The sequence below is a fragment of the Columba livia genome, chromosome 2, assembly GCF_036013475.1.
Source record: "Columba livia isolate bColLiv1 breed racing homer chromosome 2, bColLiv1.pat.W.v2, whole genome shotgun sequence".
In the NCBI taxonomy this organism is placed as follows: Eukaryota; Metazoa; Chordata; class Aves; order Columbiformes; family Columbidae; genus Columba; species Columba livia.
Genome location: NC_088603.1, coordinates 159,249,959 through 159,264,292, shown reverse-complemented (window position 1 = coordinate 159,264,292; position 14,334 = coordinate 159,249,959). Strand labels below are relative to the sequence as shown.

Here is a 14,334-nt window from a genome sequence, read left to right as displayed (position 1 = left end):
AAACTGCCAGAGAGGTATGTTTTTTACTTCTGCATTTGGTGAGGAAGATGCTTAAGATTTGACAGATTATTAATTCCCCAATTAGTAGCCATATTTTAACACCAAAATGGGCCTTTTATATTACAGCATTGAATGACTTTGCTTATAGTGCATAAACTATTTCATTTCTCTCACAAGTAGGTCATCAGGAATTATTATGTTGAGGGCTTGTACAAAGAGACACTGTATTTACAACTGTGCACCTCAAATGGATCTTATCATCCCAACTCTGAAGGTGAGCAAAGTTTCTTGTCACTGAAACCATGCACAAGGTGGGGTAGAGGGAGATCATTTCAATTTTCGCATTACTGTAGTTGATTGAATTACCTCTTGCTATAGCTGTCCATGTACAGCCTGCTGAGAGTGCAGAGTAAAATGCATTAGTTTTGATGTCGTGTCATCAAAAGATGCTAAGAATAACATCCCATCCATTGCTGTCTCTCAGCTGATAAGCAGTAACTCATTAAACAGCAGTAATTTGATCCCTTTTGATTGTCTGCCTAGTCTTTAGATTAAAAAAAAAAAAAAAAAAGCCATATCAAGGCATCTTCTTTTTCTTCACTAAAGTTTGAGAGTTCTAGAGTCATTACAAAAGAAGAGCCACACAGCAGCAGTATCTTGAGCACCCTCTGCCCAGGAGAGATTTTTGAAATGGGGATAGAAGAAAACCTACCCAGTTTTAGGCTTTGATGATAACTGCCTGCATTGCAGTTTGTGTTTTGGTTGTATATCATCTTACGATGAACCTTGTGGGTCCCTTCCAACTCAGGACATTCTATGATTCTATAAAGTCACATGGTTTGTTCAGCCTGGAGGAGAGGAGACTGAAAAGAGACCTCATGGCGGTTACAGCTTCCTCACAAGGGGAGGATGAGGGACAGGTGCCAAACTCTTCTCTTTAGTGAACCTGAGGGAATGGCAGGAAGATGTGCGAGGGGAGGTTCAGGTTGGACATTACAAAAAGGTTCTTCACCCAGAGGGTGCTGGACACTGGAACAGGCTCCCCAGGGAGATGTCACAGCCTGACAGTGTTCAAGAAGAGACTGGACAACGTCCTCAGACACATGGTGTGAACTGTGGGGTTGTGCTGTGCAGGGACAGGAGTTGGACTTGATGATCCTTGTGGGTCCCTTCCAACTCAGGACATTCTTTGATTCTAAAAGCCCAACTTCTAAAATGCAAGTGCCTTGCAGAATCACAGAATGGTTGAGGTTGTTGGGCACCTCTGGAGATCATCTGGTCCAAGCCCCTGCTCAAAGCACAGTGACCTGGAGCAGATTCTCAGGGCTTGTCTGGAATACCTATGAGGGTGGAGATTCCACAAAGTCTCTGAGCAACCTATTCCAGTGTTTTAGCACCCTCACACTAAAAAAAAGTTTCTTTCTTATGCAAGAGTGGAATTTCCTCTATTTCAATATCAGCAAGCATTGTTTTTCTGATGTCTAGTGCTGCGCCTTGTAAAAGAGTTTCCTATATGAAAAGACATTCTTGTTGATTATTTTGAACAACATTGTTCTTAGTTTTACAACTACCATTTGTATTATGTTTACAACATGTGATTAAGGACTCCTATTAAATGTTCTGTACAAAGCAGAGTACAATGACCAATATTTATTTACATTTTTTTACAGAACACAGCATTGAAAAGGCTATAGAGGAGAAATTTAATGCAAGAGAGAAGCTATAAAAACTGCATTTCAGCTTGTATGAACAATTTGAGTGTTTATCGGCCTAGGATATTTTCTCATTTGACACTCAAATATTGATGTGGGTTGACAGACACACAAACTTCCTGGAATCTTTTAATTTGTAGCAACTTCTCTTTTATTAAATTATATATTCCAAAGAATATCTTGTTAATGACCAGTATATGGCAAATGTATTCTCCAAGCTTATTAGCACAGGAATAATTGAGGGTGGCTGCTATAGTTCATTAAGGCTTATTTATTTTATAGTTCATTAAGGCTAATTTTATAAGTATAAAATATATTTTAATAGCCATTTTTGCCTGGGTTTTTTTTTATGTTTCTCTGCCATCTACTGCTAGCAATAGTTTCTGATTTTCTTCTTTGGTCCTAGGTAATCTTTCACAGTGTTTTCAGTGATCTGCTTGGTGATGGCTTTTAATCAACAGTTTTACTGGACAGTAGCAGATGCTTATCTTCAGTCACACACATATTCAGTTACTTGTGCTTTTCCTGGGTCAAAAGATCCAGTTTTTATGATCTCTTGATCCAGCACACTGGGAATTCACCTTTCTTTATGGGTAGAAATTTCTCTTAGTATATACACATGGTCAAAAATTTCAGCAACTTGATTCAGTGAGTACCCTGAAGCCCAAAATAAGTTATATAAACACATACAAAGTTGTACCATGGGAGTAAAAAGAAATAGGAATATTTTTATTTTATTTTTATTGATAGTGTAATCACATTTATAAAATTATTTAAAATAAGTTCTAAAGCTGTTAATATATAGTATATTGTTTAATGTGATCAAAGCTATCACAGTAGTTTAACATATGGTTAAAAACACCGGTCTGGAGAATCAATTTTCCAGGCTGAATTTTAGCTAATAACTCTTTCATTGCTGTTTGTAATGAGCTATTATTAATATAATACTGAGTTTTCTACTGCCCCTTAGTATTTCACTGATCCATAGGGTATCTGCCTTATCCATGGCAGATACGGGCTCGATAGGGACTGTATTGCCACAGATAGTCAGATTTATTGTGGCTCAGCTTTTCTAAAAGATCAGAAGGCAACTTTCTCCACCTCTAATGCATTCATGGTTTTGATGTAAAGAGAAACTAAAGGGCAACTTTAGCAAGGTTCTGTCTGAGAATTGTTTGTGCATCATAGATGTATCCAGACCCCTAGCTGCATTCCATGTTTCTTGCATCTTGCTTCTGTGTAGCCAGAATTTCATCTGTCCTTGCTTCCCACAAAGGGGCAGTCATGGGAAAGAAGAAGGGAAGATGATGAAGCCAGCAACAGCCACAAGTGGTGGGGAAAGGGGGTACTGACAGATTAATCTGCATACTTTTCCTTGCTTTAATTCCTGCAGCTTCATTGCATGTCCATCCCTAGGATGCTCAGTTTCTGGGCAACTGAATTTGCCACTGTTTCCTGCCAATAACCTTCATCACATTCTTAGAATAGACAGGAAAGAATCTATTCTTCTTTCCATAAGATAAGAAACATTTTCATAGCCAAATGAGCTTATATAACCTACCAGAAGTGGCTGAGGAGCAGCTCCAAACTGAATAGCCACAGAGAATTCCTGTAATACCCTGTTTTCCTGAAAATAAGACAGGTCTTGTATTAATTTTTGCTCCAAAAGATGTGTTAGGGCTTATTTTCAGGGGATGTCTTATTTTTCCACGAACAACAATCTACATTTATTTTGAACAACAACAACAACAACAAAATCAACATTTATTCAAATATAGTCGTCATCTTCTGGAACATCATCATAGCTATTCAGACCCCTAATTCCATCATTAATTTCTTGTGACTCTATTTTCTTGATGAAGGGTCTATCTGTCCTGCTGCATTCTCTTGGCAATTAATTGTACTTTTTTACATGTATACCTGCCTGGACAATATTTCAATTGATTTTTAATGAATGGTAACTAGGGCTTATTTTTGGAGTAGGGCTTATATTTTGAGCATTGTCAAAAATCATGAAAAATCATGCTAGTGCTAGGGCTTATTTTTGGGGTAGGTCTTATTTTCAGAGAAAAGAGGTAATGGAGGGCATTTTATTTGTCTAGATAGGAGTAAATGTTAACTTGTTATGTCAAGTTTAATTTACCTGCTGTGTTTCAGCAATCCACATGGCTGAACTTGTTTTCAGTGTTTCCTTGCTGTTGAGTTATCTCCTTGGATTAACTTGCTTAGACCTTTATGGTAAATTATGCTGATTCAAGGAATTCAAGTTATTTGTCCAAGGAAAAGGCTGGTGTCTTTTCACTGCAAAGAGTCTGAGTAATGAACCCAAATTTAGTGTTCAGTTACTATAAAACATGGCAACACATTATGTTGCTTCACTTTGGCCGTTCTGAAAACTAGACATTTAGGTCATTTCTCATCCGTGGTGAAATTTAACACAGGCACAAGTTAACTCTTCCCTTTCTGCCTTTATCACCCACGTTAATTTTGGAGAACTTGTGTTCTTGAGATGTTTCTGTATAGAGAGATCAGTGAGGGTAATGCTGGCTTTGACATTAATGGAGAGAGAGGTTTTTGTGTGTTGTTGGTAAATACATAGAGAAATAATGACCCTCCCACGTTCACAGACAGGGAGAAAAGGCACATTTAGGAAAGGTTCAAGCAGAACCTTCAGCACATGCTTAATGCTGAGCAGTTGTTACCTCCCTGTTGTGTAGAAGCTGGTGAAGCTGCTCCTGAGTTTCAATTCCATGTTTCGCTGCAGGGACTTTGAATCAGAAATACAGAGAGAATCTGTGAGTGAACTGGAAATAAAACTCTTGCCCTGTTATATCTACACTTACAGGTCGGGATTTTGTTTTTGTCAGGCTGTCCTGTACATGAGAGTTCTTCCTCCCCGCAGCCTACTAACAATTATTTCACAACCCGCTCTCCCCATAAAAAGTCCCAACCAAAGCATTAGGCTTGATGCTGCAGCTCAGATAATCAAATGCCCTGCTGAATATTTTTTAAGAGTTTAGGCCTGCTAGAAATATTTTGTCAGCCTGTCTCTGACTTGCCAGTGAAAGGCAGGGTTTTGCTCTCTGTCAGATTTTTCTTTCTTCATTTAAATCTCCTTTGATGAGCTTCCTATTGGGTTTTTAGCTACTTACAGAGCAAAGTTAATTTTTTTAATTGCAGTTTCCAGAAGAAAAAAAAAAAAAAAAAAAAGAAGACACTTCAGAGATCTTTTTGCTTTCATTTTTTCCTGCTGTTGCTTTTACTCTTGACATTCAGCCTACTCAACAAGTCCTAATATGACACTCCATAAAATCTTTATCCTGTCAAAGCCCTGCTGTGAGCGTTGCCCAGTGCTCCAGAATTTGCATTTAGCATCCATTCATGCGACTATATCAGTGGGGTTTTCTTATCATTGAGTAGCCCTCCAGCTTTATATGAAAGGGCACAAAGTTAATGAAAACAGCATTAAAACTCTATTAACATTTAGTGAGATTACTAAGCCTCATTCTCAACTTAATATTACTTTCAGCATATTTGTCTTTAAACTCACAGTACCCAGAACCTGAGATAGCAGAAATAGCCCTATTGTTGAACCCATTTTTCAGATGAAGATGTTACTTCAGAAGGAATTGAAGGCTTTGTTTTTGAAGGAGACCGTTTGAGGATTTGAGAATTGTTTTTGTTTTTTTCTTTTTTTGTTTTGAACGAAGAGCCACTCATTGGAGTTTATGATTCTTTCTATATTTTTTCCCTGGAATTCCTGGAAAAATGAATCCCAGAGAGAGAAAGATCTCCTGAAAATGTCACATGATATCCTGCTTCTTTCAAAACGTTAATTAAGATTTTCCTTCAGACACAAACTTAGTTTGCTCTTGCTTTTCTTGGGGGGAAAACAAGAGATAAAAACATAGTGTGATAATAATACAGAAACACAAATTCACAGAATCACAGAATGGTTAGGCTTGGAAGGCACCTCTGGAGATCATCCAATCCAACCCACCTGCTAAAGCAGGTTCACCAGAGCAGATCACACAGGAATGTGTCCAGGTGGGCTTGAATGTCTCCAGAGAAGGACACTCCACAACCTCTCTGGGCAGCCTGTTCCAGGGTTCTGGCAACCTCAATGTAAAAAAGTTTTTCCTCTTATTCAGATGGAATCTTCTGTGCTTCAGTCTGTGCCCATTGTGCCTCATCCTGTCATTGGGCACCACTGAAAAGAGTCTGGTCCATCTTCTTGACACCCGCCCTTAAGATACTGATAAACATTGATGAGATCCCCTCTCAGCTTCTCTTCTCCAGGCTGAACAGCCCATCTCTCTCAGTCTCTCCTCATAAGAAAGATGCTCATAAGAAAGATGCTCCAGACCCCTCATCATCTTTGTCTCCCACCACTGGACTCCCTCCAGTAATTCTTTGTCCTTCTTAAACTGGGGAACCCAGAAGTAGACACAGAACTCCAGATGTGGCCTCACCAGGGCAGAGCAGAGAGGAAGGAACAACCTCCCTCGACCTGCTGCTCACACTCCTGCTAATGCACCCCAGGTACCATTGGCCTTCTTGGCCACAAAGGCACATCATTGACTTATGGTCAACCTGTTGGCAACCGGAACTCCCAGGTCTTTCTCCCCAATGCTGCTTTCCAGCAGGTCAACCGCTAACCTGTACTGGTTGCCTAACATGCAAGTGAAAAGCAGTATGCTTGAATCGAAGTACCCCTGTGCTTTCCATCCACTACCCTTGCTCAAGAAAGACCTTCAGGTGTCTGAGGTATATTGTTTGTTTTAAAATTACCAAGAACTTAACTCCATCCTCAAGGCCAAGTTACAATTCCATGTTGCTTAAGCCTACCCTACAATCCCATAGCACAGAATAGCATCTCATATTGCTTGATTGTGGGTCTTCTCTGGGTCCTATGTGGTTCCCTTGTGTTCCTTAGATAGTCTTATATATTTTTTGCTGTGGTTTTGCTCTGGAAGTACCCACACTATTACACTCTGCTAAGAAAGACTGGAGCTTGAGCTAGGATGTCTCACACAACTTACTACAAAAGATGCAGGGCTTTTTTAGCTTTGGTCACTAAGCCTTTTGGCATAGCTCTGGTAGACTGTGCCTAAACCTCCTGTGTTGGAGTCATCCTCAGGGAAACAGCATGTAGATGTGGATTTGTTTCTCAAAGGCATGTTGATGGTGGTGGTACCCAGCAAAGAGATGGAAGGAAAGTGGCAGGTTCTGCTTGAGAATGTCAGTTCTGTCCCAGGGGAACCTTTAGGTAACACAGATAATGATATATCTGACAACTATGATATTACAGAAGACAGTCAGCATTTCCGGATATGCCAGTGTGAGACACAGACACTGACAAAAGTGAGAATACTTCTCAAAGAAATATGAGGTACTTCAGTCTTGCTATAGAAGGAAAATCTTGAGAAACAATTAAGCTGTTGCATTTCAGAATGCACAAAACCTGATTTTATTTTTGTTCTTTGTACTGAAGGACTGATTTGCTGGCTGACAAGGAACTGGATGAAAAAGTGTCGATTCCAGCTTAGTTCTTGATTTTTGATGTCTTTTCCCATGGGAAAGCCTTGTGTCCATTTTTGTTTTAGTTTCCCTGCCCCAGATTTGGGAAATTGTGTTTGGACTAATTATCTGTTTCAATTATATGTTGTTTGGATCAATTCTTCTGCTAAAAATGGATGGAAATCTTCTCTAACCCGAAGGTGTGTTTGGAGGGTAAATTCTCTAAGTGCTCACACCCCCACAGATACTATGGTAACATTAAGAGAGGTTATATAAGGACTTGTGCTGATAAAAGGGCCTTAGGAAGAGAACTGGATGGAATAATCTTCTGTCATGTGTTGAGTCAGCTAATAAAAAAGGTAGTTACTTAAAATGTCCATGAGCATCAAAGCGTAACGGAAGTCTTAGACAAAGGAAAATAATTTAAATTACTATGGACATAATGAGAAATACGCTATCAGGTTTTACAAAGGCTTAGACCAAGGGCTTGATTCTCAAGCTGTAGACAGTAGAATTGCATGTAGCCAAGTGGAAAAAAAAAAAAATTAAAAATGGATTTATAAAAGGATATTACAGAGGGTGGTATTAAGTGAACCCAGCTTGTCAGTTCTGGAGCTCAACGTGAACCCAGGTACCATTCTCATTAGAATGAACAGAGATGGAAGCATTTAATGCTAAACACTGTTACATGCCTCACATTCCTTTAATAATAAACTGTAAAACAGTGTGCTGAGCTGAAGATGTTACAATACAGATGTTAATAAAAGCCCTGCATGTCTTTCACCCAGCAGGTCTTAACTTACCAGTCTGAGCACCCCTCAGAGGTGCAGAGCTATCAATACCCTTGTTTTAAAGGCAGCAAAACTGAGATATAAAGAGGCTAAGTAACTTTCTGGAGGCTATTAGAGGAGCACAATTGTAGCAGGTGCTCCCAAGCTCTCACCTTCCAAACTTGAATGGATTTTATTTGCATCTCACTCTCTTCAAAGTATGTGTTTAGACAAATTAAGCAAAAATATTTGTGGCATATATCTCATTATTTCAGTAGAAGTGCTTTGGAGGTTAATTTGATCTGCTAATTTCTACATAGATACAAGGAACTCTGCTGCGTGCATTTAAAGCACACTGATCCCATCTATTGAGGCTGCTATCTAATTGATTGTATCGGGTTACAGTAGGTCATCTGTCGTCATGTTGATAATTTAATTTGGTTTCAGTAGTGTTCCATTATTTTCACTCCATTACATTTTTCACTGCCTATGGAATTTCAGGTGAAAAGGTATCCCCCCCCCAACAACCTCAGCTTATAATTTCACTGTTGTGTCTGGGTCAAATATTGATTGTGACTCAGCCCTGAATGAAGAATGATTATCAACAGATTTTCTTTCTTATACTTCATTTCATGCAAAAAAAAACCCTGTGTAAGCCAGCTGTAAGGATTCCCAAAGAAGAGGCCGACTGAAGCTTAATGAGGAAAGGCAGATTCATCTTCTTTGACTCATCCATCTACAAGTTAGATTTTTAGTCTGAGTTCTCTGAACTCCCCATCTAGGCAGTCAAAATTTGTAGGTATCACCAGGGATTGAGCAGGCCTGCCTCTCTTTTAATATTGTCTTAGAGGATGCTTGCTCTGTTCTACTGGCTGTACACAACCCTGGACAACTGTCCTTCAGGAGAGAGGAGAGAGGAGAGAGGAGAAGGAGGAAGAGGAAGAGGAAGAGGAAGAGGAAGAGGGGAGAAGAGAAGGCAGAAACCCATCCAGTTCACTACAGTGATCTTTGTTAAGAGCTATTCAGGGATGTTGAAGAAAATGGATGAGAAAAAAAGCACATGAAGCATTTAGAGAAGCACCTTAGAGCATCACAAGGTCTGAAAAATGATCCACCTGGACTATGGGGCTTAACTCAGAGCCCACTGCTAAAACTGAGGGCAAAATAGAGAGCAGGACAAACTGGCAATGAGTGTAGGCTGAAGAACAAGTAGATATTGAGTAACATAAAGGACTACCTAGTCTATTGATATTTGCAAACTATTATAGTCAGAATACAAGGTAAACAAAAAATAATATTTATTTTAATACAGCCCTTAAATACGTGTAACATGCCAGCATGAAGTTCAGATTTTGGATCTGCTTTGTTCCAACTGTTCCACTGTTTTGTGTTCACTTCTTTTTTGGCTTTGTGAAAACACCAGTGAGTAGGAACAATACTGTAGTGCCTACTAAACTGCCTTTAAGATATCTTAAGTAAACGTTTAAATATTTTACAGGATCTAGCTCCATATTCAGGGAGTCTGTACTTGAAACTAGGACGACTGCCTTTTTCACTGTAATGTGATTCACAGCTACAATCTGCTCAATATAATGAACAGGAGTCCAGCCTGACAAGAAACAAATGCTACTTCTGCAGAAGAGTGATTTTATTTTCTCTATTAAATTAGAATTACAAAAATAAGGCGAATATTAGAATAAGGTGTCTGAACACTTATTTATGCTTCAGACCTCTTGCTTTGACCTTTGCCTTGAAAATGCAGCTCAAATGACATCATATATAATTTGTTTTGAGCTTCTGGAAGCACAGTATTGCGTGTTCTGATAATTCTTTCTTTTCTAATCATTTAAATTTCAAAATAATTCCTAAATTCATGTGAGATACTAGTTATGCTATTTATTTTATGCCCTGCATGATTCCAGAAATAGCTTTCCATTCTCCTTTCTAAATGATACTGGAATCTACAGAGAAAGAAACAATCCTAGTTCTGTCCTTTTTTTTCCTGTAATAATAATAATCAACAGGGATATCATTCTGTCTATCTCTGTAGCACAATTTATCATCTGGAGATCTCCAAATGCTTTTGAAAGCACATGATATTAACTGTACTTTAGTGCCTGAAAAAGCAGAAGCACTTGGTTAAGTGATTTTCCTGGTATCACAGTGAAACACCACACTAGAGCTATGCACAAGACCACATCTCCTCCTGTTTTATTCCCAGGTGGTCAAGTTTGTTTTTTTTTTTACTTTGGATGGGTTTGTTGTGCTGTGGTTATCGCATTGTTTTTTCAGTACATGCAATGTCGTAGGAGATTCCTTGCTGGAAGGCCAGTGAGTATTTGAGGGGCTGTAAGGGGTCCTGTCTCCTGTAAGTCATAAAAATGCTTACAGTAATGAGGCCAGAACTAATGAAGGATACACAATTTCACCATGAATGTGCCACTATTCTCTCATTTCTCTCACAGCGTTGTAGGGCCCAAGCACAGAGGAGATGCTGCTGAGTTACTCCTGATGAGTATCCTAACCTGCTGCACACTGAATATTGAAACTTAAGGGAAAAAACATCAAACAACAAGAAAGAAAAACAACACCAAACAAATGAACAAAAAAACCCCTAAAACACTAAACCAAGCCAAAAATCCCCAACACTTTGGCTTTAAAGGGATATTCTGAAATCTGCATTGTGTTCATTGAGATGGCCCAATTTTCATAATATTAGCCTGAACAGTCTGTTCCTAAGAGAGCCTGAAGACCTCACATGGAAGTCCAATCACCCACTTCGGCAGCTTTCAAGTGTCATAAGATTAAGTTCTTGGCTCCAGATTCCCTGTTGTAGCTCTCTATTTAACTGATGTACCTTTTTAATCGTTTTGTTTACACAAAGCCTCTGCTTGAAGAAACTGTGTGTTAATATCACTGGAAAACAGGCCTGAAGAATTAACTATAGCACCCATGAAGAGGTTTGTGGGTTTTTTTTCTTCTAATTCTTGGTGACCAGCCTTACAAATCCCTTATTATTCATTCATAGAAGTGTCACATTTAAAATGCAAATTCCTTCCCATCCTCCTCCCCCGTCTCAATGCATTTCCTTTGAAGTATCCCTGGAGCTCTGGAGGGGCCGTCGTGGGTTCACTGTGATCAGCCAACTTGCAAAACCAGTGCCCTGCATCAGCTCAGGTGAATTCAGCTGAGTCCTACTTAGAAGTCCCAGCTTGCAAAAGGCATCTGGACTTTATGGTAGTGGAAGGAAAAGGTGAAATAAAGGATAGCAGGTATACTCTTCTCAATGAAAAGATACACCTTTATTTCTTTGTTTAGCATTAATGCTACCGCGAGAACTGATATTTTTATTAAGCCAGAATTGCCTCTCCTGAGACATATCACAGGCTCATATCAGCAGAATCTGAAATGTGGCTATGCTGGAAAGTCAATAATATAATATAAGCAGATCTCTGTTTTGTCTTGCACATGTTCTCTTGTTTTTGTCTCCTAGATTGAGAAGAGCATGACATCCATTCTAGCAAACAATGTCAAGGCTCAGCTGGAATGGAGTTTCTATATCCTCATGGGGAATGATTCATTGCTCTCGGTCCTTGCAACCATTCAGCCATAGCTGTTAGTTCTTCTAGGCAGTACTAGCTGGGTCGGGACAAAATTGTGCTGGGAATACTTATAGAATCATAAAATTGGTTTGCTTGGAAAAGACCTTTAAGGTCATCGAGTCCAACCATTAACCTACTGCCAACTCCACCACTAAACCACGTCCCGAAGTGTCACGTCTATGTGTCTTTAAAACATCTCCAGGGATGGTGACTCCACCACTGCCCTGGGCAGCCTTTTCCAATGCCTGACAACCCTTTCCATGAAGAATTTTTTTTCCTAATATCCAATCTGAACATTCTCTGGTGCAAACTGAGGCCATTTCCCCTCATCCTGTCACTTGTTACCTGGGAGAAGAGACCAATCCCCTCCATGATACAGTTTCCTTTCAGGTTGTTGTAGAGAGTGATAAGGTCTCCCCTAAGCCTCCTTTTCTTCATTAATTTTCTCTATGAATTGTGAAAGCACGCTGTGTTCCACCGCAGTACCTGTATTCCTAGGGGGCTTGGGGAACATATTGGAGGAAAAGTTTGTGTTTCCAGGTAGAGTCCAGCATAGAGTGGCATAAATACTGATAATAATGAGCAAAATGGCATGGTAAATCATATTATCAATAATGGCTAAATAGTTTAATAATCTTCATCAAATGACTGAGAACCTTATCCAGCAGCTAGACTTGCTGTCTCCTGTGTGCTAATGCAGCCAGTACTTAAAACCGAGAGCAATGCAATTTTGAGTATAGACTGCACTACTTGAGTTAAAAACACATTTTTATCAGTTTAATGTGGTTTGTGGGGAGTGCTCATTCACACTAATGAACCCCTGAAACTTGTGGCCACAAAATGATAGTTTAAAACTTATCAAAGTTTGTATAATAATAATAATGGGGTCCCTGTATGAATAATGTCAAATACAATGTTATTTTCTACTTCAGTGAAATAAGATGTGGTATTCTTAGTAAAAATAATTTTTCTAAACTGGTAAATCAAAACTGTACATACTCAGCTGGAGATTGACAAGTCATGTATGCATGTTGATGTTATGGGTTGGTGTTGATCCATGTCCATAATGAACTATCCTGTTGACTCTCACACAATTGTCTTCCACACATCAGATGTGTTCCACACAGCTTGATGTCCTCACATGGTTGCACGCTTTGTCTGTCTTACTGCCCTTTTCCAAGCTAGAACTCAAGTATTGCATCTTTCCTCCTTTTTAACAAAGTTCTGGATGCCCTTAAGGGAAATGTTGGCCTTTTCAGGAAAACCCAGTCCTCCTACTATCTGCTCTCTGGAAAGTAGCTTGACAGAAAAGGGCCTGGGGGTCCTGGTGGGCACCAAGTTGAACATGAGCCAGCAATGGGACCTTGCTTCAAAGGCATGAAATGATATCCTGAGCTGCCTTAGACAAAGTATTGCCAGGAGATCAAGGGAGCTGATCCTTCACCTCTACTCGACACTGGTGAAGCCACACCTGGAGTACTGTGTCCAGGTCTGGGCTCCTCAGTAGAAGACAGACATGGACATAATGGAGAGAGTCCAGCAAAGGGCCACAGGATCTGGATCATCTTTCTTATGAGAAAAGGCTCAGAGAACTGGGACTGTTTAGCCTGGAGAAGAGAAGGCTGAGGGGGTATCTTATTAGTAAATATAAATTCTGAAGGGAGGGTGCAAAGCAGATGGAACCAAGACATTTTCAGTGGTGTCCAGGGACAGGAACAGAGACAATGGGCACAAACTGAGACACAAGATGCTCTCTCTGAAAATCCAGAAATACTTTTTTACTTTGAGGGTGAGTGAACACAGGCACAGGGTGCCCAGGGAAGTGGAGTCTCCCTGCTTGGAGATATTCAAAAGCCATCTAGACATAGGCCTGGTTAGCCAGCTGTAGGTGGCCCTGCTTGAGTAGGTGGGGTGGACCAGTGACCTCATAGAATGGTTTAGATTGGAAGGGACCTTTAAGGGTCATCTAATCCAATCCCTTTGCCTTGGGCAGGAACATCTTGCACTAGATCAGGTTGCTCCAAGCCTTGTCCAACCTGACCATCAGAGTTCTCTTTCAACATCAACCATTCTGTGTTTCTGTGGTTTCAAATACGAATAATTAGAGAGAGAAAAATGGACATGTGGTTGCCTAGAAAAGCCAAACATCCTTGAACAACAGAGTGATCAAGTTTGCAACTTCTCTCAGATTTCATTAGCAAAAATGTAGTGAGTGACATGAACTTCCTTTACCAAATTCCCTTAGGTGTATTTGGCTTTTGTGCTTTGTATTTGGCTCCATGGGTATCTGGGAGGCCTACTGCTGCTTTTAAACATGATTTGTGATTTTATTAAATGGATTTTGGAGTTAATTGTGTTGGGATGGTTCTGCCTGCCAACAGGAAACCTGCATTTCCAATGCCTGCATAATCTAAATAAATTCATGAATGCACAACAATGATTCTACCTCGTTCCTCTTGCCCAGCAACATGTGTTGGCTCTAAGAACTCAGATTTGCTGTAATCGCCTTTTCCTCTCCAGTAACTCCTTAGAATTCAGCCATCTCCTTCAAATAACTCTACAACTTCCATAAATTCTAATTATCTCAGATTTTGTTTCTTTTTATGAACTTTTGGATTTGGGATATTTTGTGTAGCTTGAAAGAGTAGTCAGTAGTTTGGAACCGAGGGAGTCACACCAGCACAAATACTGGGAGGATACACTTTCCTCAATTATGTATCTGTTGAAGTC

The 14,334-nt window shown here is 39.7% G+C and overlaps 1 protein-coding gene across 41 annotated transcripts in view; it reads left to right on the top strand.

Moving 5' to 3' along the window:
* Nucleotides 1-14,334, top strand: part of TSNARE1 (t-SNARE domain containing 1) — a 540,792-nt gene that overhangs the window by 485,785 nt on the left and 40,673 nt on the right. For 10 of the 41 annotated variants that reach the window (XR_010470816.1, XM_065054535.1, XM_065054534.1 and 7 more), the window contains one exon: nt 181-274. The exons of the other annotated variants lie outside the window; for them this stretch is intronic. Coding sequence is in view for 9 of the 10 variants with exons in the window: in XM_065054535.1 (XP_064910607.1) it covers nt 181-274 (94 nt within the window). In the remaining variant the exon portion in view is untranslated. The remainder of the gene's footprint in view (nt 1-180; nt 275-14,334) is intronic. 41 annotated transcript variants of the gene reach the window in all.